The 26,229-nt window shown below is 40.9% G+C and overlaps 2 protein-coding genes and 1 pseudogene across 3 annotated transcripts in view; 1 reads left to right on the forward strand and 2 right to left on the reverse strand.

Moving 5' to 3' along the window:
• The window catches only part of MBTPS2 (membrane bound transcription factor peptidase, site 2), a 39,681-nt gene extending 15,431 nt beyond the window's left edge, over nucleotides 1-24,250 (reverse strand). Inside the window, exons 1-5 of the mRNA XM_062183482.1 lie at nucleotides 24,029-24,250; nucleotides 20,392-20,540; nucleotides 19,017-19,239; nucleotides 10,969-11,072; nucleotides 8,171-8,298 (exon numbers count right to left, since the gene is read on the reverse strand). Coding sequence (XP_062039466.1) covers nucleotides 8,171-8,298; nucleotides 10,969-11,072; nucleotides 19,017-19,239; nucleotides 20,392-20,540; nucleotides 24,029-24,103 — 679 coding nt within the window. The 5' untranslated portion in view covers nucleotides 24,104-24,250. The remainder of the gene's footprint in view (nucleotides 1-8,170; nucleotides 8,299-10,968; nucleotides 11,073-19,016; nucleotides 19,240-20,391; nucleotides 20,541-24,028) is intronic.
• Nucleotides 2,770-5,991, reverse strand: YY2 (YY2 transcription factor). Of its 2 annotated transcripts, XM_062183484.1 has the most exons (2): nucleotides 3,443-5,991; nucleotides 2,770-3,334 (listed from the first exon to the last, which is right to left on the reverse strand). In XM_062183484.1, exons 1-2 carry the CDS (start codon nucleotides 4,158-4,160, stop codon nucleotides 2,862-2,864), a joined length of 1,191 nt encoding a protein of 396 aa, XP_062039468.1. In that variant the 5' UTR covers nucleotides 4,161-5,991; the 3' UTR covers nucleotides 2,770-2,861. The 2 variants fall into 2 exon arrangements, with proteins under 2 accessions (XP_062039468.1, XP_062039467.1); XM_062183483.1 differs by having other exon boundaries at nucleotides 2,770-5,991.
• Nucleotides 24,102-25,952, forward strand: LOC133752875 (axin interactor, dorsalization-associated protein-like; annotated as a pseudogene).
• The last annotated feature ends 277 nt before the right edge of the window (nucleotides 25,953-26,229 follow it).

A 26,229-nucleotide genomic window follows, 5' to 3' on the forward strand; every position in this document is an offset into this window, starting at 1 on the left:
GTGGTAAAGATTCACTAGCACACCATTAGATAACCACTCCTTGCACACCTTGTCTTCCCTTTTTCTATTTCAGTTTTTCTCAGGGAATGGAAGTAATGGAGATAACCCTGTCTTACTGGCTGGAATGTAGCTATGATGCAGTTGGACACAGAAGCTGCACGTTGAGAACAGCTAACAAGCAAAGCTCACAAGACACAGCCTGAGTTTTCCCCAAATCACAGGATATTATAATCCACACCGAACTGTCTGCATTTGGGATGCTTTATGAGAGTTTAGCTGTCAGAGCAGTCAGATACCTAGCTAACACATGTTCCATGCACCATATTTACAATGTAAAGGCTCCTTCTTTTTAAAGTCACTAAATTCCGGACATAACTACAGCAGCACCACCTATCAGAAAGCTTGGGTTTGAGTCCTGGCTCTGCTTCTGATTCTAGATTCTTCCTAATGCACTGAAAGGCAGCAGGTGATGGCTCCCCATGTGGGAGCCCTGGATCAACTTCCTAGTGCCTGGCCCAGCCCTGCCACTGGGAGAATGAGGGGACTCAATCAGCAGACAGGAGCTCTCTCTCAAATAAATGAAACTTTTAAAAATCACCAATAATATAAAATGATCTTGCTTTTTATTTATTTTGGAATTTCCCCATATTTATACATATCTATCCCATTTCTTATATGTCACAAATTCATTTTAATTAACATCAATTTATTTATAAAGTTCTCTACCACTGATCATTTTAATACTTTTTAATACATTAGGTCATTTTAATACTTTCTTACAATGCTGCAATAAACAGCTTTGCTAATATGGTTATGTACCTAATTAAGTCTGTTTCTGGGAAGGTATGGAAAATTACCTAAAAATGGAATCGTTGGGTCAAAACATGGGCACTAAAATTGACCTCCAATGAAATCTTCTCTCTGCTGATTTACTCCTTAGATGGCCGAAACAGTCAGTGCTGGGCCAGGCCAAAGCCAGGAGGCAGGAGTTTCATCTGGGTCTCCCAGATGGGTGCAGGGGCCCAAGTACTTGAGACACCTTCCACCGCTTTCCCAGGAACATTAGCAGGGAGCTGGATCAGAAGTGGAACAGCCAGGACACAAACAGGTGCCCATATGGGATGCTGGCATCACAGGCAGCAGCTTAACCTGCTGTGCCTCAGCAGCAGCCCCTATGTGTATTTCTTTTGCCTGAGAGCTGTGTATTTCTAGACGTCGCCTATTGACATCTTGGCTCATTTTTTGACTGGGTTGCTTTTTTTTATTATTTAAAAAAACTAGTTTGTTTATATTACTACTTATAATATATACATTTGGAGAATTGGGTCCTCTGTAACAGGTATTATAATTTTCTGTTCCCAGTTTATTTTGCTAGGTTTGTAGTTTCATCTATATAGACATTTAAAATTTTGGGGTGGTCAAATGGCTCCTTTGTATTAAGTGTTTCAAAAGCATAGAAGATATCTGTATTTTCTTAAACTGCTTTCATAGCTTCATTAACACAATTAAAACCCCTATAATTCTTTGAGGCACTGGAATTTATTCTGGAGAAACTAATTTAGAATACTAGTGTCCACTCGCCACACCCCTACCCACTACTAGTTGCTGTCACAAAAACAAGGCATGAATGGTTGAGCAGAGGTGGTGTCACCAATTCCTGCACTCCCAGAGTGCTCTCCTATTTCCATTCAGGCATGCAGCAGCTAACAGATCACCCCGTCCAGATTCTGGATTTGCCCACAATGGCCAAGTGGCAATGAGGGTGGTGCAGCACACATATTTCCTGCATCTAAACAACCTCTTGTCCATTAGTGATTTGTTTCTAAGTACACCTCTGGAACCTCTGCTACAGCTTTTACTTTCTCTAGAGCAAGGTTTCTTAACAGTGGCACTACTGCCAATAGTACCCTCCTTTTCTTTATTTTGTAACAGCTATATTTTACACAGGCAAACTACTGTTGTTTTCTTCTTTATAACAAGTATTTTATTTTTGCTTTTTTCGATTACAAAGGATGTACATGTCAGATGTTAAAACTCAATATATGTACAATATCATCTACTGAGCATTACTCTGATGTAACAAAGACATTATTCTAAGCAACATCATCTGCTAGTATTTATGGGAAAATAAAATGACTAAAATGTTTAAATTGGCAAATACTATTAAATTATCTAATATTCAAAACTCCCAAATTCAAAGCAGCTAAAGGATAGTTATGAAAAAATGTGTTAACATCACAGAATATAACCAAAACTAAAATAGAAAACAAAACTTTCATGGCTTTTTCCCCCTCTGAGATTATCAATTACATGTCATTTTTAAGAAGGAAAATATATATGTACATATTGTTCATTTTTTTAAAGAAAATATATTGCAGATAAAGTTATCAACCTCCAGAAAAAATATAATTATTAAATGTATTCCTAAAAGTATAAACATGAACACCTGAAAAAGATAATAAGCAATAAGTCAACTTCACATCTATAAGAAACATGAACATTTGAAAAATTTAAGTCAATCTCACATTTATAAAAAAAGTCCCATTTTAATACAGATGTATAAAGAATTGTCTTTTGATGCGAGGTTCATGAAATCTTCTCTTATTGGGACTAAACTTCATCAAAAACACCATTACAGAATGAGATAAAACATCTTAGCAATATTATCTTATGTAAAGGTTTACTTTAAGAAAAAAAAAAGCTTACGTTTTATTCTTACTATATCAAAAACACAACCTTTAGATATTAAGAATTAATTTTTTTTAAACTCTTTCTTACAAACAATACAACAATACTATTAGTTCCTAACCACAACCACTGGAAACACTTCCCAAGTTTGAGAATGATCTTCTTGCTCCTTTTCACTGGCTGGCTTTGTTCTTCTCATGCGTTAAGATGTGTGACTTCAGGTTAGTTGACTGAGCGAACCTCTTACTACAGGCATCATAAGGGCAAACAAACGGCTTATCTCCGGTGTGGATTCGCACATGGGTGCGCAAATTGAAATCCAGGGAAAAGCGTTTTCCGCAGCCTTCGAACGTGCACTGAAAGGGCTTCTCTCCAGTGTGAACCAGCTGATGTCGTTTTAGCTTCGAGTTCTCAATAAAAGCTTTGCCGCATTCTGTGCACACGTGGACCCTGGGACCGTGGGTGTGCAGATGTTTTCTCATGGCGCAGTTATCCCTGAACATCTTTTCACAGTCTTTATGAGGGCAAGCTACCGTCCTCGAACTACTGTCCTGGGGTTTTCTCGGCTTCATTTTAGCAAATTCGGCAAGTTGTTTGGGGTCTGAGAGGTCAATGCCAGGTATTCCTCCAGGAGGAAGTTTCTTCCCTGTGAAGTACTCAGAATAATCAGAACTTGAACCGTCACTCTGGCTGCCACCCACCGTATTACACTCCCTTTTATTGCTAGAGGACCACATGGTGACAGAGAACTCACCCTCCAGTGTTTTGATTGGCACCTGCTTCTGCTCCCACTTCTTGCTGCTCCCGGCCGCGGCCTCACTGCTACTGCGAGTTCGGAAGCTGCCATGCTTTCTGCTTGGCTTCCTGTAGTAGTTGCAGGCCAACGATGGCTCACAGGTCAGGCTCTGCTGAATGTCCTCGGCGCTCTCCTGCGCCGGGACGACCCTCTGGTCTCCGTAGTCACTGGTGGCCTGCAGGCTGTCCGAGTCGTAACAGCCCACCACTTCCTCTCGGGTCTGCACCATGATCAACTCCTGGTCATGGTCCCCATGGAAGAAGTTGTTGGTGACAAGCGGCTGCAGAGCGATCAGGGGTGGGTGGTAGTGGCCACCGTGAACCCAGCTGCCGCTGACATCTTCATACATATCGAGCGCCGGCACTGGCACAGTAGCCATAGGCACAGTCTCTGACCCGGCCTGGTGTAATTCCACCATCTCTGTAGGAACGCCCGAGTTCTCCGCAGGGTTGTACAAAGCGTTGTATGAGGCCATGGCTGAGCCAAGCAGTAGTTTTGGCCCTCGGCAGCTCGTGAGCGGCTGAAAAGCAGTTAAAACAGGCTGAGCGGAGACAGCGAGCTCTGGAGAGAAGCGGGAGCTCGAGAACGCCGCTGACGGTTGAAGAGGAAGAAGCGGGTGCTTCTGGGAGTGTCCAGCGCGTGTGCGTGGGCAATCCACGCATGCGCCTGTGGCCATTCCGTTAGCGAACAGCGCGCGTGCCACGGCCCCTCCTTCTGGTTCTCAGTGCACACGCTGCGGCTCGCGCCAGCCCCGAGCAGCCTCGCTCACCTACTGGTTGCTGAGTCTCCAGGCAGTAAACAGGCTCCTTACCGAATTTCTCTATAATTAATTCAGCCGATTTTCTTGTCTCACTGGGGCCACGGATATAACAGTATGCATGGATAAGGGGGGCCCTATTCCTAATATTTATACAGCGTTTTTTTTTTTCTTTGTATTTAATCCTGCTGACCCACATTTACATACAGACCAACATTTAATAATACCAATAATAGTTGACAGCAAGAAAGCTTCATTTGTCCTAAGTATCCAAAGGTTTCTACTTTTTCTAAGGATTTTTTTTTAACCATTATTTGATATTGAATTTTGTTAAATACTGTTTCAACTTCTGAGATGAGGATTTTTTTGGGCATATCATGTGTCTGTAGGATTTTTTTTTTTACGTGTAGTATCAGATATATCAGTGACATACAGATTAAAAAAGACAACCTGGGACCAGCGCTGTGGCATAGCTGGAAAAGCCACCGCCTGCAGTGCTGGTCCTGGCTGCTTCTCTTCCTATCCAGTTCTCTGCTATGGCCTGGGAAAGCAGTGGAAGATGACCTGAGTCCTTGGGCCCCTGCACCTGCGTGGGGCACCCCGAAGAAGCTCCTGGCTCCTGACTTTGGATCAGTGCAGCTCCGGACTTTGTGGCCAGTTGGGGAGTGAGCAAGACCTCTCTCTCTCTCTCTCTATCTGCCTCTGCGTTTCCTCTCTGTTAACTCCGACTTTCAAATAAATAAATCTTTAAAAAAAAGTAAGTAAAAGAACATGCCATCCTTAAAAAAAAAAAAAAAAAAAAAAAAGACAACCTGACTCTCTTTTCCATGTGATCTGGAAAGTTTATACTACACTGGAACTAAAAATAAAAATCTTTTAATTGATTAATTTCTCCTATTGCAATTATTTGCCCTATTTAGATTTTTCCCCCCTCATCTCCTGTGGAGTCAATTTCAGCTATTTTTATTTTCCTACATTTATCCAGCTTTTTGAAAATTTTCTTACAGAGATGAACAAAGAACACTTATAATTGTTTTAATTTTTTCTGTATCAGTTGTCATTCCTCAGTCTAACTGTTGCTTCTGTCTATACATGCTTTTTCCCAGTTTCATCTTTTTATTATTCAAAGAACTCCTAGATTTTCTTTAAGATTTATTTTATTTATTTGAAAGGCGGCATTATAGAAAGAGACAGAGAGGTCTTTCATCCACCGGTTCATTCCCCAAATGTCCACAGTGGCCGGGGCTAGGCTAGATTGAAGCCAGGAGCTCAGCATTTTATCCTGGTCTGCTGTATGGGTGGCAGGGGCCCAAGTACTTGGGCCATCTTCTGATGCTTTCTCAGATGCATTAGCAGAGAGCTGGATCCGAAGTGGAGCAGCTGGGACTTCAACGGTTGCTCACGTGGAATGCTGGTGTCGTGAGTGGCAGCTGAATCTGCTGTGTCACAAAACCAGCCCCAGAACTTTTAGATTTAACACTTCAATGTAGCGTTTCTCTAAAATATTATTTTCTGTGTTATCCTTACTAATTTCATCATTTAACTATTTTATAGTTTTCATATTTTAGTTCAATGCCTAACTGATTGATTTTCATTTCTAAATGCCTAATAATCGCCTAAGGCAGTGACTTTTCCATTTAGCCAAACTACATATCCCAGCAAAATGATTTTGTTATCATTATTTTCATCATTTTTAAATTTTTATTTTATCATATAATGCTATCATTATACTAAAGTTGTGGTTTTGAATTAAATTGATCCAAGTTATCATTAAGACAAATATATAAATTTATTTTTTAAAAAAAGATTTATTTATTTTATCTGAAAGTCAGAGTTACACAGAGAGAGAGAAGGGGAGGCAGAGAGAAAGAGAGTGGTCTTCCAGCCACTGGTTCACTCCCCAATTGGCTGCAATGGCCGGAGCTATGCCGATCCAAAGCCAGGAATCAGGAGCTTCTTCCAGGTCTCCCATGTGGGTACAGGGGCTCAAGGACTTGGGCCATCTTCTACTGCTCTCCCAGGCCATAGCAGAGAGCTGGATTGAAAGTGGAGCAGCCAGGACTCGAACTGGTGCCCATATGTGATGCTGGCACTGCAGGTGGCGGCTTTACCTGCTACTCCACAGCGCCGGCCCCTAAATATATAAATTTCAAGTGAATTTTATCCAGGTTCCTACTCTTATACTTGGGAATTTATTGAGCTTTTCTTTGTGGACTTATAACACGGTCAATTTTTATACGTTTCATTGACACTTGACAAGAAAACTATCTTCTGTATTCCTCATAAAGAATCTGCCTTATCTAATTTTACCTTACTGATTAGAGTTTCCATAGGTTGATTTTTTTATACTTTTCTACCTCTACCATGTGTTAAGAGATGAGTCTCTATATTATATTTCTGTTTCTCCTTGTACTTTTTCTATTTTTGTTGTGTATTTCGATGGTTACTTGATATAGTAAGATTCACAACTATTAAATTTAAACTGTGGCTTGTACTCCTAATTATTAAGTGGTTCCCTATATGTAACTGAAAGCTTTTATGTTCTATTCACATTTGCATGGTGTGTTCTCATCATAATTTTAATTTCAATCTTTTTAAGCAATTTCTTAGATGAATTTCTTTTGTGCATCACAAATTTGCGATGTTTTAAATCCAAACTAAGGGTATTTCTCTTTAATAGGTGAGCTTATCTCATTTATATTTATTTACAAAATAAATGTGTTTTGATCTTAAGTTTGTTACCTTATTTTATCTTTTGATGTAATTTGTTTTCTGGGGCCAGGACTGTGGCATAGCGGGTAAAGCCACTGCCTGTGGTACTGGCATCCCATATGAGCAGTAGTTCAAGTTCCAGCTGCCCACTTCCAATCCAACTCTCTGCTGTGGCCTGAGAAAGCAGGGGGTACTTGGGCCCCTGCACCCACGTGGGAGACCTGGAAGAAACTCCTGGCTTCAGCTCAGCCCAGCTCCAGCTGTTGCAGCCATTTAGAGAGTGAACTAGCAGATGGAAGACCTCTCTCCTTCTCTGTTAACTCTGCCTTTCAAATAAATAAATAAATCTTAAAAAAAATTCGTTTTCTTTGGTCTGTATTTCATGCTTTCACTCTGATAATTTAAAGAATTTATGTGTTTTTAGATCTTGCAGTGTGTGTTTATAATCTTAAGTGATACACTCTAGTCTCTATTTCTTGATTTAAAATTTTAGGCAGATGCTTTCCACTGTGAAGTTGAGGAAATTAGTACTTGGATTTACGGTTCCCACCTCTAGTTGTTTTTTTATTTTTATTTTTTTGTTAGTTCTCTTATTTTCACAGGTTTTCCCGAGAATTCTAACTCCATGCTTACTTAGCTTCAGTTATTCCTTTTTTTTTTTTAAAGAGATGCATGGTTGTGGTGGATTGGATGTGCTTTGTGTCAATTTAGATCAGATGGAATTGTGTTTATCAGAAATTTCTTTCCTATATAGCCATATATCTCCAAATGATGGTTTCAAATGAACTCTGACACAGCTAGAATTTACCATCCATCCTGGCATATCATTCTTTTTCCATTCCTGAATTCTTTTACCTCTTGATTGATTCTTTGTGTTTCCCCTTGATTTGATGCACTGTATTTTAGCTCAGTTGATATCCTTTGTAGTTTGTGGTTTCAGCTTTATGGCCATTTCGTAGCTTCAGAAAAATGAAGTTTTCCCTTCTCTGTTATTTTCTATATAAGTTTTTAATAATGTATATTATTTCAGTTGATTTTAAAGAAGAAACAAATTATTTTCCTGTACTACTTCTGAAGGAGTCTTATAAACTGAATTTACTAACTGAAAGATAACATGTTGTCATTTGTGATACACTTCCTCTAAAACCACTAACCACACACAAAAAAACCAAAAAACAAAATCACATATGCACATTAAAAAAAAATAAATCTGTTACCTGCACAAAATATCCTTAGCTGCTGGACTGGTGATATAAGTTGCAAGTGAGTGGTGAACAGATCAACAAATGCTCCAGGATAAATAATGAAGAGAAAAATCCCAAAGCCATTAAATCGAACTTGTTCCCTAAGAAATCACATAAGAAAAAGGAATTCACTAATATGATTATATCTGTCAAATTACTAATGTATGTAATCTTAAAACTTCTCATTATAAATCAAATTCTTATTTACAAAAGAAAAGTCACTTTGGACAGCAAAATAAAAAACATTGTATCTACATTATGCATACTCAGAATTTTATAAAATAGTGAACAGATCTGGTTGCCTGTGAAAGTGAAGTTTGTAAAATAGGGCATTCTGAAATAGACTTACAACTTCAAAAGTTTTAAAACCAATATGCCAAGCAAATTGAAATTAGTCACATATATAAAGAAATGCTTAACAATTCTATGAGAAAGTAAATGAAAAACATTTTTTTTTTCTGACAGGCAGAGTGGACAGTGAGAGAGAGAGACAGAGAGAAAGGTCTTCCTTTTGCCGCTGGTTTACCCTCCAATGGCCGCCGCGGTAGGCGCGCTGCGGCCGGCGCACCGCGCTGATCCGATGGCAGGAGCCAGGTGCTTCTCCTGGTCTCCCATGGGGTGCAGGGCCCAAGGACTTGGGCCATCCTCCACTGCACTCCCTGGCCACAGCAGAGAGCTGGCCTGGAAGAGGGGCAACCGGGACAGGATTGGTGCCCCGACCGGGACTAGAACCTGGTGTGCCGGCGCCGCAAGGCGGAGGATTAGCCTAGTGAGCCGCGGCGCCGGCATGAAAAACATTTTTATGGTACACTATTAACTATTGCCAGAGTCACAGGAGAACATATAATCCGAGTAAATATCTTAATTCTTACATTTGTCTTAGCTATTATAAAAACAATGGTGGTGATTTATCTCAGTGTATTCCTGTTGAGCTAATGTTAATATAAATATATTTTTAAAAGATTTATTTATTTATCTGAAAGGCAGAGTTACAGAGAGGGGTGGGGAAGTCTTCCAACCACTGGTTCACTCCCCAGATGGCCACAATGGCCAGAGATGTGCTGATCCAAAGCCAGGAGCCAGGAGCTTTTTCCGGGTCTCCCATGTGGGTGCAGGGGCCCAAGCACTTGCGCCATCTTCTTACTGCTTTCCCAGGCCACAGCAGAGAGATGGATCGGAAGTGGAGCAGCCAGGACTCAAACCGGCACCCATATGGGTTGCAAGCATTGCAGGTGGCATCTTTACCCGGTACGCCACAGTGCTGGCCCCCATAAATACATTCTTAAGAGGACAATGTTCAAATTGTCCTTATGAGAACTATGTTCATCACTTCATTTTCTACAGATGGATATATTTAATACTCTTATAAGAGGAAACAGGTACTCTAAAAAAGCATCAGTTAAAATATATTGTGCTGCCATTTAATACTAAAAATTTATGACAACTGTATAATTCATTGTTGGTAGTCGGGATTTTATAAAAAATTGTTCATTATTTCACATATTGTGAATTATTAAACTTAATAATGATGCTTCTCTATATAAAACCTAAAGGCTGCAAAGCTAAAAATGTGGAAGCAAAGGTGAAAAAGGTGGCCAACGCTGTGGCATAGCAGGTTAAAGCCCCAGCCTGTGGTGCTGGCATCTCATATGGCCATTGGTTCTAGTCCCAGCTGCTCCACTTCTGATCCAGCTCTCTGCTATGGCCTGGGAAAGCAGCTGAGGACGGCCCAAGTCCTTGAGCCCCTGCACCCATGTGGGAGACTCAAAAGAAGTTCCTTTTCCCTGACTTGGGATCAGCTCAGCTCTGGCCATTGCAGCCATTTGGGGAGTGAACCAGTACATGGAAGATCTCTCTCTCTGTCTCTACCTCTCTCTGTAACTCTTTCAAATAAATAAAAAAATTTTTTAAAAATTTTTAAAAAAGATGAAAAAGATAAAAATAATGTTGTCCTTTTAAGCTACTATTGCCCACATATGTGTAACAGTAGATCATCTGTCAAGTTGAAGGTTTATTAAGGGTCAAAAACTCTAGTTCATAAGCAATGGAAATAACAAGAAGTGATTACATTTTCTTTAAAACAGTGGTTCTTAACCTTTTCTCTGTTCCACATACACAAAGGCTAAAACATTTCCATCAGCACGCCTGCTGATTATGGAAGTAATTATCACTGGCAGTGGCGAGGGGAGTTGTGACACGCACTTTTCCCATCACAATTTTTAAATGTAGAAGGCCTTTAAAAGCTCAGGTATAATTATGATGACACACTGACGTCGCAGGTCTCACTCTCTTATCTTCCACTTGAATTTCCAGATAGGCTTTGATATTTGTTAATCCTAGAGCTTTCAATTTTCTTCCTCTAACTAGCACAGGACATGAGCAGAAGCAGGAAATTATTTCAACTGATAAGCCAAAGAAAGGACTAAGATAGGTAGGTTCAGAGCAGTGGTTATCATTCTGACCCAAGGATAAATAGGAAGATTAGCTTTCGGGATTAGATGAAAAATCTTGAGGATATAACCATGCTGGCAAAAGGCAAAGGACAGAAAGGTCCACATTATAGACATGCACATGGTTAATTGAGAAGATTTTTGAACATAGTATCTTTCACTATAAAAGAGAAGCTGCTTCAAGTAACAAATGATGGCTATACACTGGGTAATATCCACACAAAGAAAATAGTGAAGTATCAAATGAAGCAGATTTTACTAATAAATCTTCCTAAATGAAAAGCTTCTTTGCATGTAGTAGAAAGAAAAAACTATTATTACCTAATAGCTGCTATCCCGTGTCCAATTTCATGTACAACACCACTAATGAGGACTGCAGCAAAGAAATACGTCAGCTGATTGACTGGCAAATTTATACCAGGAACCTGTTCAAAGACACAATATAGCAGTAATTATCAGTGGAGGTGGAAGGGAACCCCACTTGGGCACCAAGAGACATGATTTTTACTAAATGTTAAAACTTAAAGTCCCAAGGAATGTTTTATAAACTAAAAGTAACATGAACATCAAGGTTAACTTATTCTATCATAATAAAAAGCAAAAATAGCAATGAGTTTTTTGAACCAGGTAGTTTCTGTGGATCAAGTACACCACCAATGGAAAGAGAGTAAGAAATACTACATGAAAAACTGCAAACTCTGCTTCCCGAAATCGTCGTCATGGGAAACAATGAGGAAGCATAGCAAAGTGCCAAGGAATAAAAGGTGACAGTGAAGTAGGCAGCAAATGATCCACAGTTACAGACTGAATCCCCAGTTTGGGAATTCTCGTTCAGATTCTGTCTTTCTTCTGAATTGTTACTGCAAGGTTCCAAGTACTTACGTTATTAGGGACCCTCCCTTCCCAAATTAGAGAGTTTCCTTTAATATTCTCAAGTTATAAAGGAGAGTTGGTAATGAAAGCGAGTGCGATCAAAAGCCTGATCAGTTGAGAGCACCATGCCCTTCATTCTATCCTACTACAATGGTCAGAAAAATAGTATCAGAGATACACAAATACTATATTAAAACTAAAGTTTAGTGTGGAAATTAAGGCATTGGGAACACACAGACATGTTAACAGACATAAGAAGCAGTACTTGTCCTGCAATCATGTGCTCCTAAAACACTGTACGCGTATATAGCATTGCATTACTGCACAATACAAATAATTTCTGATAGCCAAGAGTCTTCTACTAAGATAAATAAGCACTCCCAAGTAAAGCCACCTGTTGGGAAATTCTGTAAATTAGGCTAGGTGGGGCACACTAGGGCAATGAATATAGCTTATATACTGAGCATCTACTTCTCAGTCCACAGTTGGGACCCAGAAGGTCTGGAGAAAATTACATCTTTATTATATGTTGTATTAATTATAAAATATGCTTAAAGCAGTAAAACTAGAAAACTCAAAGAAAAATAGAAGCCTATAACCCTATTCTCCAAACATAGAACAGCAAAAATCTATTTTCAATGCTTTGACACATGTCCTTCTAAGTCTTTTTGCATACATGCATTTCTTAAAAATATACTTTTACTGTTTTTTAAACTTGCTGTCACTTAACAGTATCATAAATATTTTCCCATGAGTATTTTCTAAAGTTTATTTATATTTATTTATTTGAAAGGCAGAGCTACATAGAGAGATAGACAGATCTTCCATTTGAGGGTTCACTCCCTTAAAGTCCATAACAATCAGGACTTGGCCATGCTGAAGCCAGGAGCCAGGAATTCCATCCACGGCTCCCACATGGGTGAAAGCAACCCAAGTACTTAAGTCATCATCTGCTGTCCCCCAGGGTGTGCGCAGCAGGTACCTGGACCAGAGGTGGAAGCAGGACTCAACCCCAGGCGCTCTGATAGGGAATGCAGTTGTCCTAAGAGGGGGCTTAACCTGCTCTAACACAACACCTGCCCCAGTATTTTCTGATTCCATATGATTTGCAACACCCACATTATATTCTATTAGATGAACTGTTGGGCATTTAGTAGTCTAAAAATTTCTGCTCTTATAAAAAATGTGACAAAAACACAAATACTCAAATATTTTGGGGTATAATTTCTTAGCTGAGCAAGTTGTTAAGGGCTCATGTTCTGAGGACTTATTATTTCGTTTGAGGTCCTGGCATCATCACCAACTACCTAAATAACCTTGAGGAAGCTGACATTATTTCACCAACACTCCAGGTTCTTCATCATTAAAATAGAAAGAACCATATCTGCATACAAGGTAATTTTCAGCCTTAATTCAGCTGATCTTTGCTCAATGCTTACCATTATGCATCTCAAACAGTATAACAGATGCTATTACAACACATAATTTAAAAGATTTTGATATATTTAACCAAGCTGCTCTTCAAAAGCAGGTCCTTCCATAATATTGGGCAAGATTATTTTATTCAAATCTGAAATTTGATTTACATATTTTGGTCATTAGTAAAGCTGAACTAACTTTCTCCTGATTTTTGACCATTGGTCTTTTGGGAGTTGCCTATTCATGACTTAGTTTGTCTTCTAAAGTATCCATCTTTTTCTTACTGATCTGTAAGGTCACTTCAAATATTAGTATTGGTCCTTTGTAATACACATCACAAATGTACTCCCCAGTTGGTCTTTTAATTTTATTTTGCTCATGGTTTTTACTAGATAAGAATTTTTAGGCAATAATATCTACTAATATTCCATTCCTCCAATGCCAAGCATGAACTCTTAACATAAACTAGGGACTCTGGATGACACATTAGTGTAGGCTCCTCAGCTGTACGGAATAGACAGACCACTCTGGTGGGGGATGTTGATAAAGAAGGAGGCTATGTATGAGTGGAGGTATGAGATATATGGCAAACCTCCGTACCTTTCTCTCAGTTTTACTGTGACACTAAATCTGATCTTAAAAAATAAGATTTTTAAAGAATCAAAAATTAATAAAGGTGCCACTGTTACAGTCATAAGTTCATAGTTTGACAGATTTATGTTTTTGTCATTCTGTGCTCACAGAAACAATAACCAGTTTTTTTTTTTCTAACAAGGTCATCTATGATTTAACGTTTTAATTCTAATTCACTTGGAATTTATTTTTGTACAAAAGGAATTTCACTTTTTAAGCCTCATTTAGTAACCAAAGAGGAGATTTAAATATGCTGCTTGAATCATTTTTTAAATTCCATTAATTCCAAGTGTCCTTAAACTAGTTTTCATAATAATCATCTTTATTTATTTTTATTTTTAATTAATTTATTTATTTGAAAGTCAGAGTTACACAGAGAAAGAAGGAGAGCCGGGGGTGGGGGGTCTTCCATCTGCTGTTTCACTCCCCAATTGGCCACAACAGCCGGCCCTGTGCTGATCAAAGCCAGGAGCCAGAAAGGAGCTTCCTCCCAGTTTCCCACGTGGGTACAGGGGTCCAAGGACTTGGGCCATCTTCTACTGCTTTCCCAGGCCATAGCAGAGAGCTGGATCGGAAGTGGAGCAGCGGGGAACTAGCACCAGCACCCATATGGGATGCCAGCACTGCAGGCGGCGGCTTCACCTGCCATGCCACAGCACACCTCTATTTATTTATTTTTAAAGATATATATATATATATATTTATTTATTTATTTATTTATCTGAAAGGCAGAGTTACAGCAAGAGAGGGAGAAATACAGAGATTTTCCATCTGTCAGTTCACTCCCCAAATGACCACAACAGCCAGGATTGGGCCAGGACTGGGCCAGGCCAAAGCCAGGAGCCTGGAACTCCAGCCATGTCTCCCATGCGGGTGGAAGGGGCCCAAGGACGTAGGCCATCCTTTGCTGCTTTCCCAGGCAGCAAAGGAAGCCAAGCAGCTAGGTCTTGAATGGGCACCCATATGAGATCCCAGCGCTGCAGCAGTTAGCTTAACCCACTGCGCCACAACACCAGCCCTAACATAATCTTCATTTTTAAATGGATGCATAATATGTCATTAAACGACAAATCAATAATTTAATCATCCTACAGTTAGATATTTTGGTTGTTTCTAATTCTTCATAATAATAAATAATATTAGGCTAAAGAGCTTGATGAACAAAATTTTGCCACTATATTTAGAAATATTTCCCTAAGCTAGAGTTCCAGTGCAGGAGTATAAAAAGATATGGACATCTTTATAATATTAATATCTGCAATTCTCTTTTTTCATACCCTACTGAGTAACTTTTTTTAATGTGTATCAGTGTCCCTTTTTCTACAAACCTGCTCCATTCTCATGTTGTCAGGTATCTCCATGCACAGTGCAGTAGTTCTCTTTCCTCTGACTACTCTAAATTTAAATACTTAAGATTAATTTCATATATACTCACTAGATTACTAAATATCCTGTTGACCTTACATCTATTAAAAAAAAATCAGTAAGCAAGGAGCCGGCATTGGGACCTAACAGGTTAAGCCACTGGTGGCAATGCTGCCATCCCATATGGATGCAGGTTTGAGTCCTGGCTGCTCTACTTCCGATCCAGCTCCCTGCTACTTCGCCTGGGAAATCAGTAGAGGATGGCCTAGCAGATGCTTGGGCCCCTGTACCCACATGAGAGATCCAGAAGAGGCTCCTGGATCCTGGCTTTGGCCTTGCCCATCCCTAGCCATTGCAGCCATTTGGGGAAAAGAACTAGCAGATGAAAGATACCTCTCTCTCTCTCTCTCTCTCTCTCTGTAACTCTAATAAATAAAATAAATCTTTTTAAAAAAGCACTAAGGGTGGGCTGGCACTGTGGCATAGCGGGTAAAGCCACCGCCTGCAGTGCCAGCATCCCATAGGGGCGCCAGTTCAAGTCCCAGCTGCTCCACTTCTTTTTTTTTCTTTTTGAAAGGCAGAGTTAGACATTGAGAGAGAGAGAGAGACAGAGAGAAAGGTCTTCCTTTTGCCGTTGGTTCACCCTCCAAATGGCCACTACGGCCAGTGCGCTGCGCCCATCCAAAGCCAGGAGCCAGGTGCTTCTTCCTGGTCTTCCATGTGGGTGCAGGGCCCAAGTCCTTGGGCCATCCTCCACTGCCTTCCCGGGCCACAGCAGAGAGCTTGACTGGAAGAGGAGCAACGGGGACAGAATCCGGTGCCCCAACCGGAACTAGAACCCGCAGGTGTAGGATTAGCCAAGTGAGCCGCGGCGCCGGCCCCAGCTGCTCCACTTCTGATGCAGCTCTCTACTATGGCCTGTGAAAGCAATGGAAGATGGCCCAAGTCCTTGGGCCCCAGCATCCACATAGGAGACCTGGAGGATGCTCCTGGCCCCTGGCTTTGATTCAGCCCAGCTCTGGCAGTTGCAGCCATCTGGGGAGTGAACCAGTGGATGGAAGACCTCTCTCTCTCTCTGCCTCTCTGTAAATCTGCCTTTCAAATAAACAATATAAAAAAATCAGTAAGGGGCGGTGCTGTGGCGCAGAGGGTTAAAGCCCTGGCCTGCAGCATCAGCATCCCATAGGGGTGCTGGTTCAAATCCCGGCTGCCTCACTTCCGATACTGCTCTCTACTATGGCCTGGGAAAGCAGTAGGAGATGGCCCAAGTACTTGGGCCCCTGCACCTGCATGGGAGACTCAGAAGAAGCTCCTGTTTCCTGGCTTCAGATCAGCTCAGTCTGTTCGTTGGGGTCATTTGGGGAGTGAACCAGTGGAGAGAACTTTCTCTCTCTCTCTGGCTCTACCTCTCTATAACTCTTTCAAATAAATAAAATAAATCTTAAAAAATCAGTAAGCTTAATCAAATAGGATAATTGTTCCTTCTTCTTATTTTCTGGATGCAAGAATATCTGAGATAATGTATGACCATATTAACAGATGGCAGGTTTTATTTGCTGGCAACAGTACATGATTGTCTATCTGTCTTCACCATGATGACACAGGGTATTAGTTGTACCAGAAAACTAGACACAGAATACTCTAACAACACTGAGTGCCAGGATTTGGGGAATTACTACTGAACAAGGCTGTAGGGAATTACAGAGTAAACGGAAAGTATGTTCTGTAACCTACAAGAGTTCATATCGAAGTCAGGAGATACAACCTTCTTAACTTTATGCATAAATAGTGCACCGAAAAAGGCAGTTGACTTCTTAATAGTTCCAAAGCACAGCTCTCCTAATAGTCATTCTTGTGAATTACTTGAGATGCAAAGAAGAAATATGTTCTTCTCTAAACAGTATCTTGCCATTCTAATTTGAGCAGGTAGATAAGGCAATGATCATATTTTTTTCCCAACAAGCTTCTTTATCTCCTACCCTCTTTTGTGGTGAACAATAAGCAACCATGTAACCTCAGCATCATCCTAAACTCTTCCCTCAGCCTCACATTTAATTACTCACCAAGGTCTGAGAACTCCACTTGACTCTATCCCGCCTCATTCTCCTTGCTACTAATTTAGTTTAAATCATTATCCCTTTTTACACAAACTACTCCAACTGCCCTCTTAAATGGTCTCCCTATCTTTAATCTGACCGAGCTGGTTCATTTTGCGCAGACCTGTTGCCTATAAGTAAAACTGCAAGTGCTTAGAATGGCCTTTCACAAATTAGACCCTACTTACTATTTCCCATTGTCCTGTTCTCTTGCTGCCACTCCTATCTATACTTCTACCACGTATCTCAGATACACAGCTCAACAATATTTATAGTTCCTTCAAGAATTATTTGTCTTTTCTTAAGAGAAGAGCACAGTGTATATAGGCTCTGGTCAGTGATACGGATTCACTACTTACTAGCTGACCACAAGTAACTTAATGTCTCTGTGCCGAGTTTCTCATCTGTAAGTCAGGGATAACATCAATATTTACCTCGGGGTTGTTGCAAGAATAAAACAGGCTGGGCAGGAAAGACCTTACATAAGAAGCGCTGCGTATTAACTAGGTTTTATTATTACTCTGATTATTCCTTCCACCTTCCCATGTTCTATTGTTCCCTCTATCACTGGGATGCTCAATTTCCATCGTCCATTCTCAAGCTATGTGAACTCTTCAATCCTTCCGTTGGAGCTCTCCTTTATGCTCTTCACAGTGCCAGGCACACCTCACATCCTTCCCTCTGTTTCTCTGGCACTTTGTACAATGTCCCATTGGAGTACAGCCACAACTGCTCTCTTTCTAAACTAAAAGCTTCACAAGTACTAGGATTGGGTTTTGTTCCTCATATAAGGAGGATCCAGCACATGGCTGAGAGTTATAATACACTCAGTAATGTTTGCTGAAGAAATAAATCATCTCTTCTGAGGCCTCACTTGATGAAATCATTTTAACCTCTAAGAAGGAACTATGACCACAGGAGAGATTCTTTATTGTTCTCTACAAATGAATTCTAATTCTACCCACGGGGACCCAGCCTAGTAGAGGCCACAATGAGATGATTTAAAAACCAAAATTTGGGGCAAGTGTTGTGGCATAGTGGGTAAAGCTGCTCCTGCAATGCCGGTATCCCGTATGGGCATTGGTTTGAGTCTCAGCTGCTCCACTTCCAATCCAGCTTCCTGCTAATGCACCTAGGAAAGCAGTGGAAGATGGCCCAAGTACTTGAGCCCCTGCACCCACGTGGGAGACTTGGAAGAAACTCCTGGTTCCTGGCTTTGGACTGGCTCAGCTCTGGCTGTTGCGGCCATTCAGGGAGTGAACCAGGAGATGGAAGATATTTCTCTTTCTCTCCCCCTCTTTCCCTCTCTCTCTGTAACTCTGCCTTTCAAATAAATAATTAAATCTTTAAAAAACCTCAAATCTGTTACTAATCACTAAGCAGTCTATTCCATTAATAAGAACACAATTAAAAACAACACCTATGACTCACGGAAATATGAGCTCTAAGTGTAAAAATGTGAAATAGCAGTGAGCCATTGTAAAGCACCTTCCAAAGTCTGGAGACAGGAAACAAGTGAGAATTACCCTAATGGTTTTTATTTGTCACATCAAGAAATTACAGTTACCACTTAGAAAATTCTCATATCTTTAATTAAAAGATTACTGGTTAGACTCTGATAGCCATATAAGAGGAAAGGGGAACACTTTGCATAGGATTAAATCAGAAATCAGCATGCTTATTCCTTGAAAGTAACAATCCCTTAATGTCTTAAGCAGACAACATGAATTAAATATTTGTTAATTGCTGATGCTCTTAATGGTGGTGTAAGTGTTCTCTGCTATGAGTAATTCTACCACCAAACATTACAAAAATTCCTAGCTAGGTTCTTACTAAGGGTTTTTGTTTAAGTAGGCAATTTGAAAACTTTTGAGGTTTTAAATTTAGCTTCAAATTTATAGCATGGATAAGAGTTATACTAGTCATAAGTAAGATCTTGTATCTGCATTTCAACAGTTATTAAAGCAAAAAGAAGGCACTTACCACAACTTGTAACACCTGTTCATTGTGAAGAGACGAGGAGGAAGAGGAGGAAGAGGAGGAAGAAGAGGAAGCAGAAGAGGAGGAAGAGGAAGAGGAAGAGGAGGAAGAATAAGAAGAGGGAGAGTCAGCCATCATTTGTGCTAAAGTCTGCATCAGTGTTTTGCCAAGGAGAAAAAAAGAGCTAAACATGGCAATTACACCAAATACCATTCCAAAATTGAACCTGTAAAGAGAACAAAATTACATAAATGCACAATTCCTCACAGTTCATGCACCAAGAAATTCATTGTCAAGCCACATTTCACAGCTTCAAAGCAATGGCTAAAAAATTTCACTAACTGCTTCTTTTCCAACCCAAACTTCAAATACTCGACTAAAGCATGGGTACTAGTTTCTTGAAGCAGTTCTGATAATTTACAATTCTCTGGCAGTTAGAGACTGAAAAAAGTGTTTCTTTTCATGTATTTGCTCATTTACATATCATTGTACTGATCTTGTTCTCATATGGCTATGAAAGCTTTTTTGATACCAGCTATCCTTTTACATCTATCTATTCGATTGTCTACATTGTGTTTTAGATTTATTTTGTGATGAGTTTAAATAATATTATGGTAAAATTTAATGGAAGTTTTTGTCTTCTATAGTACAATAGTTAGAAATTACCTTTATATAGTTGGGAATAACCTTTTATTTTTTTCTAACTTTTTGACAAGATGTTTTTCAAGGACTTTGTCCATTTCATCTAATTTTTCAAGTTTATATGAATATTGGGATTATCTATAAACTCTGTAGTAATATCCCCAATGCTGATTTTTAGTTACCAGAATTTTCTTTTTTTCTTGATCAGTCATGGAATGGGCTTAACAATTTTAGTAATTTTTCAAAGAACCAACTTTTGACCTAGCAGATTTTCTCCACAGTACACATTCTATTTCACTGATTTCTACTCTTTATCATTTCCTTCCTTCCACTTTGTATTCTTTGCTTTTCTGTTTCATTTTCTACTCTTTGATGATTCAATTGCTTAGCTCTAATCATTTTAGAGCTAAATTTTTAATCAAGAGGAACTTAGACAACACCAACCCCCTAACCTCCCGTTCTCTCAACTACAGAATCTGTCATTATCTGGGGGGGGGGGTCCTCATAGATCACTGTAAACCCCCAAAGCATAAAACACTGTAAATGTCTTGATTTTGAATGTAAGCAAAAGCACAATGACATCACCCCAAAAGTTTGTGTAATAGCAGAATGCTTTTATACTAGCAATATTTCAAAATTCAGTAGATTGGAAAAGGACAGAAATCATTAATTTAACGAGCTAAGTCTCATGATCACAAATGGCTAGTTTAAATTAAAATGGGAAAATAAGGAATACCATTGGTAAAGCATTCGCGCTTTCCGTCGTCCCCAACTATAAAAGGCACGATTGAAAACAGCAGTTTGCCATCTTATGTGAAAAGGGGAGATGCTCAATCCATTGTTTTCCAGCCAGTCTTCATAAGAATGCTTAAAATAGACAGATGACTAAGAGAGAAAGAAAAGTTCCACATTATTCAATTTTTAAGAACAATTTATAACGTGTAAGAAAAAAGTATTCAGCAAATCAACTTGCCGTTTACATGTTTATAATCTTAAAGCTTTATCTTCAGAATATTAAAGCTCTCAGACTAGGGGGTCACTGAGGATATGGTCTGGCAAACTGTAGCCTATAAGATAAATCTAAATCTGGCCTACAGCCTGTTTTCATACAGCCTGTGAGCTAAGAATAGTTCTTATATTTTTAAGGAACTAGAAAACAAAACAAAACAACCAGACCCTGTGTGACCCACAAAGCCTTAAATAGTATCTTCTCCTTTACAAAAAAGTGTGCTGACCCTTGCTTAGAACAGCATTACCCAACAGAAATATGTGAGCCACAATTAATTCTAAATTGTCGAGTAGCCAAATTTTAAAAAGCAGAAATAGGATATTAATTTTCATCATCTGGCCGGTGCCGTGGCTCAACAGGCTAATCCTCCGCCTTGCGGCGCTGGCACACCGGGTTCTAGTCCCGGTCGGGGCACCGGATTCTGCCCAGTTGCCCCTCTTCCAGGCCAGCCCTCTGCTATGGCCAGGGAGTGCAGTGGAGGATGGCCCAAGTGCTTGGGCCCTGCACCCCATGGGAGACCAGGAGAAGCACCTGGCTCCTGCCATCGGATCAGCGCGGTGTGCCGGCAGCAGCACTCTGGCCGCGGCGGCCATTGGAGGGTGAACCAACGGCAAAGGAAGACCTTTCTCTCTCTCTCTCACTGTCCACTCTGCCTGTCAAAAAAAAAAAAAAAAGAAAAAGAAAAAATTTTCATCATCTTTTAACTCAAAATATCCAAAGTATCATTCCAATATGTATTTAATATGAACACTTTTTTTTTTTGACAGGCAGAGTTAGACACTGAGAGAGTGAGAGAGGGAGAGAGAGAGAGACAGAGAGAGACAGAGAGAAAGGTCTTCCTTCTGTTGGTTTACCCCCCAAATGGCTGCTACGGCTGGTGTGCTGCACCGATCTGAAGCCAGGAGCCAGGTGCTTCCTCCTGGTCTCCCATGCAGGTGCAGGGCCCAAGCACTTGGGCCATCCTCCACTGCCTTCCCAGGCCACAGCAGAGAGCTGGACTGGAAAAGGAGCAACGGGGACAGAATCCGGTGCCCCAACCGGGACTAGAACTCGGAGTACTGGCGCCACAGGCGGAGGATTAGCCTAGTGAGCACATTTTCCTTAGGGGGGTATTCTTTGTAATCTTGTGTCAACTTTACACTTAGAGCACATCTCAATTTGGACTAGCTCTATTTCAAATGCTCAATAGCTCATAGCTATCACACTGGACAGCACAGGACGAGAAGCCTTTTTACCATACAAAATATAGGTCTTGCATTATAACTTATAGACATTCCCTCTTACCCAAGTAATCCAACAGAAAGGACAAGTTAGTCAAAATTAGGGCTTCCTATCTTCTGAGCAACAGCCCTAAGAAATCAGGCCAATTTTCATGATATAAGTGTACCTAACTTAAACCCACCGTGGTCTCAGTAAGTCCTCTTATCTGAGGTTGGAGGGATAGGTGTTTATATACAACCAAAAAGTTTTACCTTTACGGTAGGGAAGTTTGTCTCACTAATGAAGAAGTTTGGGTAACATAAGGCTGTTATGTACCTGACACAGTTACAGTAAGCAGAGTAAATATTCTGTTATATTGACAATCATCCATGTGAGAAACTTTTCTGTCCTGGAAGCATAGTCCAGCCCTAACACAACCATAAAAAAATGACCAGTCTGAATACAGGTATTTCTCTGCTTTAGATCTGTAAAGTTCTCTACCCTCAGTTTTTGGGTGGTTTTTCAAACCAGCTTGTTACCCAGGACTTGGAAAAGGAAAGTGACACAATACTTTCACAGAGGTCTACTGTGGACTAGTGGACCGAACTGGAAGCAGAGAATCTGAAGGTGCAGGCTCCTAGAAACTGGAGTCTCTCAATTCCCCTGGCTGATAATGTGAGCGTTCTATCTTTTGCTTGGGGGGATAGCACTTTCTAAAGGACCCAAGACCTGTGACTGACATTAAACTGACATCCTGATCACCTCACACACTTGGCCAGGCACTGTAGAGATTTGAAAAGTTCTTGTTATTTTGGATTTTTAGTCACACGTGCAACATTAAGAAATCATGTGGCTTTTCTTTTCCAAATAACAAAATCACTGTGGCCTATACTGTTTAGGACATGCTAAGCACTATACCAAGTACTTGACATCAGTGCTTCTCAAACACAAAGGTTCACGGGAGTCACCTGGGGACATTAAGATGCATCTGTTATCGTGCATGTTCTGATTCTGTAGGTCTGGGTGAAGCCAAGATTCTGCATTTCTAACAAGCTCCTGGATGCTGCAGGTGCTATTGGTCCTTGAGCCTAAGGTTGAGTAGTGAGACTTTATGTGGATGCACTAATGTAATCCTTCTGTAATCTCAGGAGCTTCTTACTGTTATTATCCCTGTTTAAAGAGGAGAAACCATGGTAAAGATAGTAATTTGTCCACGGTCACACCAACTAGGAAGTGGCAGAGCCCAACCTGTGCAACCTGCTGCACTTTGCAAGTTTAAATCTAACAAAAAAAGCACGTCTCATTTCATTTTATTGTTAAATCCAAAACACAAAATACTATGGTATTCTATTCATGACTGGAGTTTATATTCTACATTTGACAATTTATATAATCTTATTTCACACAGACTACTTCCACCCCCCTCAATATTCAATCCAAATTGTGGCTTAAGCATGTGGTGAGACAACTGTTGCTTATTTTTTGCTATCATTCTCAGATAATTGAAACATGTACCCTGATTCCAAAGTGTATATAGTTGGTGCAAAGAAAGGGTACAGCGTGCAAGCCAGTATTTCAGCACAGGTTACTGAAATCCCTCTTCCTGGAGCGTGCTGCTTTGAAAGATGATCTGTGGACCAGCAGCGTTGTTAGCATTGGAGAACTGGTTAGCTATGCAGAACCTTGCCCCAGAACTGCTGAATCAGAATTTGCAATTTAACCGGAAGGTGCGTGATTGTATGCCCTTTAAACTATGCGACCACTGGATCTAAATCACGACTTGATTTGGATTCATTCCAGTACCAGAATGTCTAGAGTGGGGACCTCAGAAACAACGCCTTCCCTAAATAGACCTTTGATTTCCTTCCTGGTGCACTGCTGCCGCAGGGTCTGACCCTCCCGAGCCCACCACCGACGCCTCCCAGGTAGGATTCGAGGCCTGCACTGTCCCGCACGGCGAAAGCCACAGCCGCGCAGGCTGCCACACCCCTCCCGCAGCCAGCCGTGCTTTATTTACTCCAGCGGGCCGAGGCGCCCCGCGGAAGGCCGCACGTGGGCACCGGCCGCGCGGCTCCCAGCCAGGCGGCGCAAAGCAAGAGAAAAGGAGGCCCTTGCACTTTGGCCCTGGGCACCGGGGCTTGGGCCTTAGGCCTGAGGCCCTCACCTTCAGCACCAAGTCGGTCAGGTACACTGCAGTCCAGCCACCCACCACCACCACCACCAGCGACACTGGAATCATGGCGGCGGCGGCAGCAGAGGAGGGAAGGCGAACCCTGGTGTCCTCCTCCCTGCGAGCCGCAACCAGCCGAACACACGGCGCCTTACAGTCCCAGCATCCGTGCAGGAACCTAGCCGCTGTCGGTTCCTTTTCCGCGGTGGCGACGTTTCTCTCCGAACTCTTCCGGTGGGGACACGGGTGGGAATTGCGAATACCGGAAGATAGCGTGGGGACTTGTTTTCGTGTGACGCTCAGGCGCCGCCGTCCCGGCAGCAGCTGGATCTCCGTTCTCAGCCCTCTAGCGATTTCTTAGACTTTGGCCCTCCCTGCTGTCAGTTCTCCATTTTCGCGGACTCTGGTCTGGGCTTTGCTGTCTTTTAACCTAGCGAGGGTTTGGGGTTATATGAAGTCCTCGACCCCGTCTTAGGTATCCAGATTTAAGTTAATTATCTTTTTTCCTTTGTAGTGAAATGTAATTTGCCTACGAGTATAGCGACATCCTACCTACAGGTCTCAATCGTCCATTTCTGTGAGTTTTAATAATGTATATATCTGTGTGCCCTAATCAAAATAGCGAACATTTCCATTTCAGGAATTTCCTGATTTTTTAACTTTATGCAAATAAAAGCACACAGTGAGTACTCTTTGTGTCACACTTACTCTACATATTTTTTGAAACATTCATTTTGATGATCAAGTTCTTTCTCAGCTTCTTTGTGAAATTTGAGATTGGTGTTGCGTTAAAACAGAGAAAGAGTGAAAGAGAAACAGAAAGATTAAGAAAAAAGGGAGAGGGAGGGAGGAAGGAAATCACATATCCTTAGAATTGTATCTAAGAGGGGACGGGGTGGGGCACCGCCGTGTCAGAGGTGACCCGGAGTCTGCTGCAGCGCTGAGGCGCCAGTTTTAGGAGAGGCTCCGACTTCGACTCCTGGGGCCAGCTGGTAGAAGTGATTGTCGAGTATCAGATATTAGCAAGACATCTGCAAAAAGAAGCTCAAGCTCTACACCATAATTCTGAATTCACTGAAGAACAAAAGAAAACCATAGGCAAAACTGCAATAATGTTTGGAATTGCGAAGTGCAGCTTTACAGTCCACACAGTCCCAAGAAGAATTTAAACTGGAGGCCCTGAAGAAGCTAGAACCGATTCTAAAGAATATTCTTACATATAATAAAGAATTCCCGTTTGATGTTCAGCCTGTCCCATTAAGAAGAATTTTAGCACCTGGTAAAGATGAGAGTTTGGAATTTGAAGAAGATAAAGAAGAGGGTGGTGCTGGAGCAGGGTCCCCTGATTCTTCTCCTGCCAGAGTTCCTGGTACCTTGTTACCGAGGTTGCCCTCAGAGCAGGAATGACATTACCCACAATCAGAATTGAGAAGAGTGGTCTGAAAGATGCTGGGCAGTGCATCGACCCCTATATTACAGTTAGTGTAAAAGATCCGAATGGCATAGACTTAGCTCCTGTGCAGTATACTCTCATGGCTTCAAGAAAAGATACATATGTTCACTTTAATGTGGACATTGAGCTCCAGAAGCATGTTGAAAAATTAACCAAAGGTGCAGCTGTCTTTGAATTCAAACACTGCAAGCCTAAAAAATGGTTTACCAGCACCAAGTGTTTTGCTTTCATGGATATGGATGAAATTAAGCCTGGGCCAATTGTAATAGAGCTATACAAGAAACCCACTGACTTTAAAAGAAAGAAATTGCAATTCTTGACCAAGGAACCACTTTATCTTCATCCACATCAAACTTTGCACAAGGAATGATCCTGACATGAATAACCTGGAACTTCTGTGAATTTTGCCACTTGTTAGAAACCATCACAGCTCTGTGTAGCATATTCACCCATCAGAAGGCAGAAAGCAAGCCTTTAACCATGCCAGTAGGGCCAGAGGGAGTCCATCGCAAAGCTGTACCACATAATACAAAGTCTAGCACATCATTGATGTAAAAGACTCCTTTGGATACAGGTTTATTGTAGGTTTTAAAACATTTTTACTTTTCTATTGTGCAATTCAAAGTCTGTTTTCTAAGTTACCACTACTCTTACGCTGCTTCCTGGAAAAATACTGCTGTGAGTAGGTTTGCTCATCTTCAAACTTAATACAGCAATAAGAATGTACTAGAGTTTACATACA

Source organism: Lepus europaeus, chromosome X, assembly GCF_033115175.1.
Source record: "Lepus europaeus isolate LE1 chromosome X, mLepTim1.pri, whole genome shotgun sequence".
NCBI classification, from domain to species: Eukaryota; Metazoa; Chordata; class Mammalia; order Lagomorpha; family Leporidae; genus Lepus; species Lepus europaeus.

What these genes read in the sequence shown, in the direction of transcription:
- YY2 (XM_062183483.1), bottom strand. Translation starts at nt 4,160, where the DNA reads ATGGCCACAGGCGCATGCGTGGATTGCCCACGCACACGCGCTGGACAC.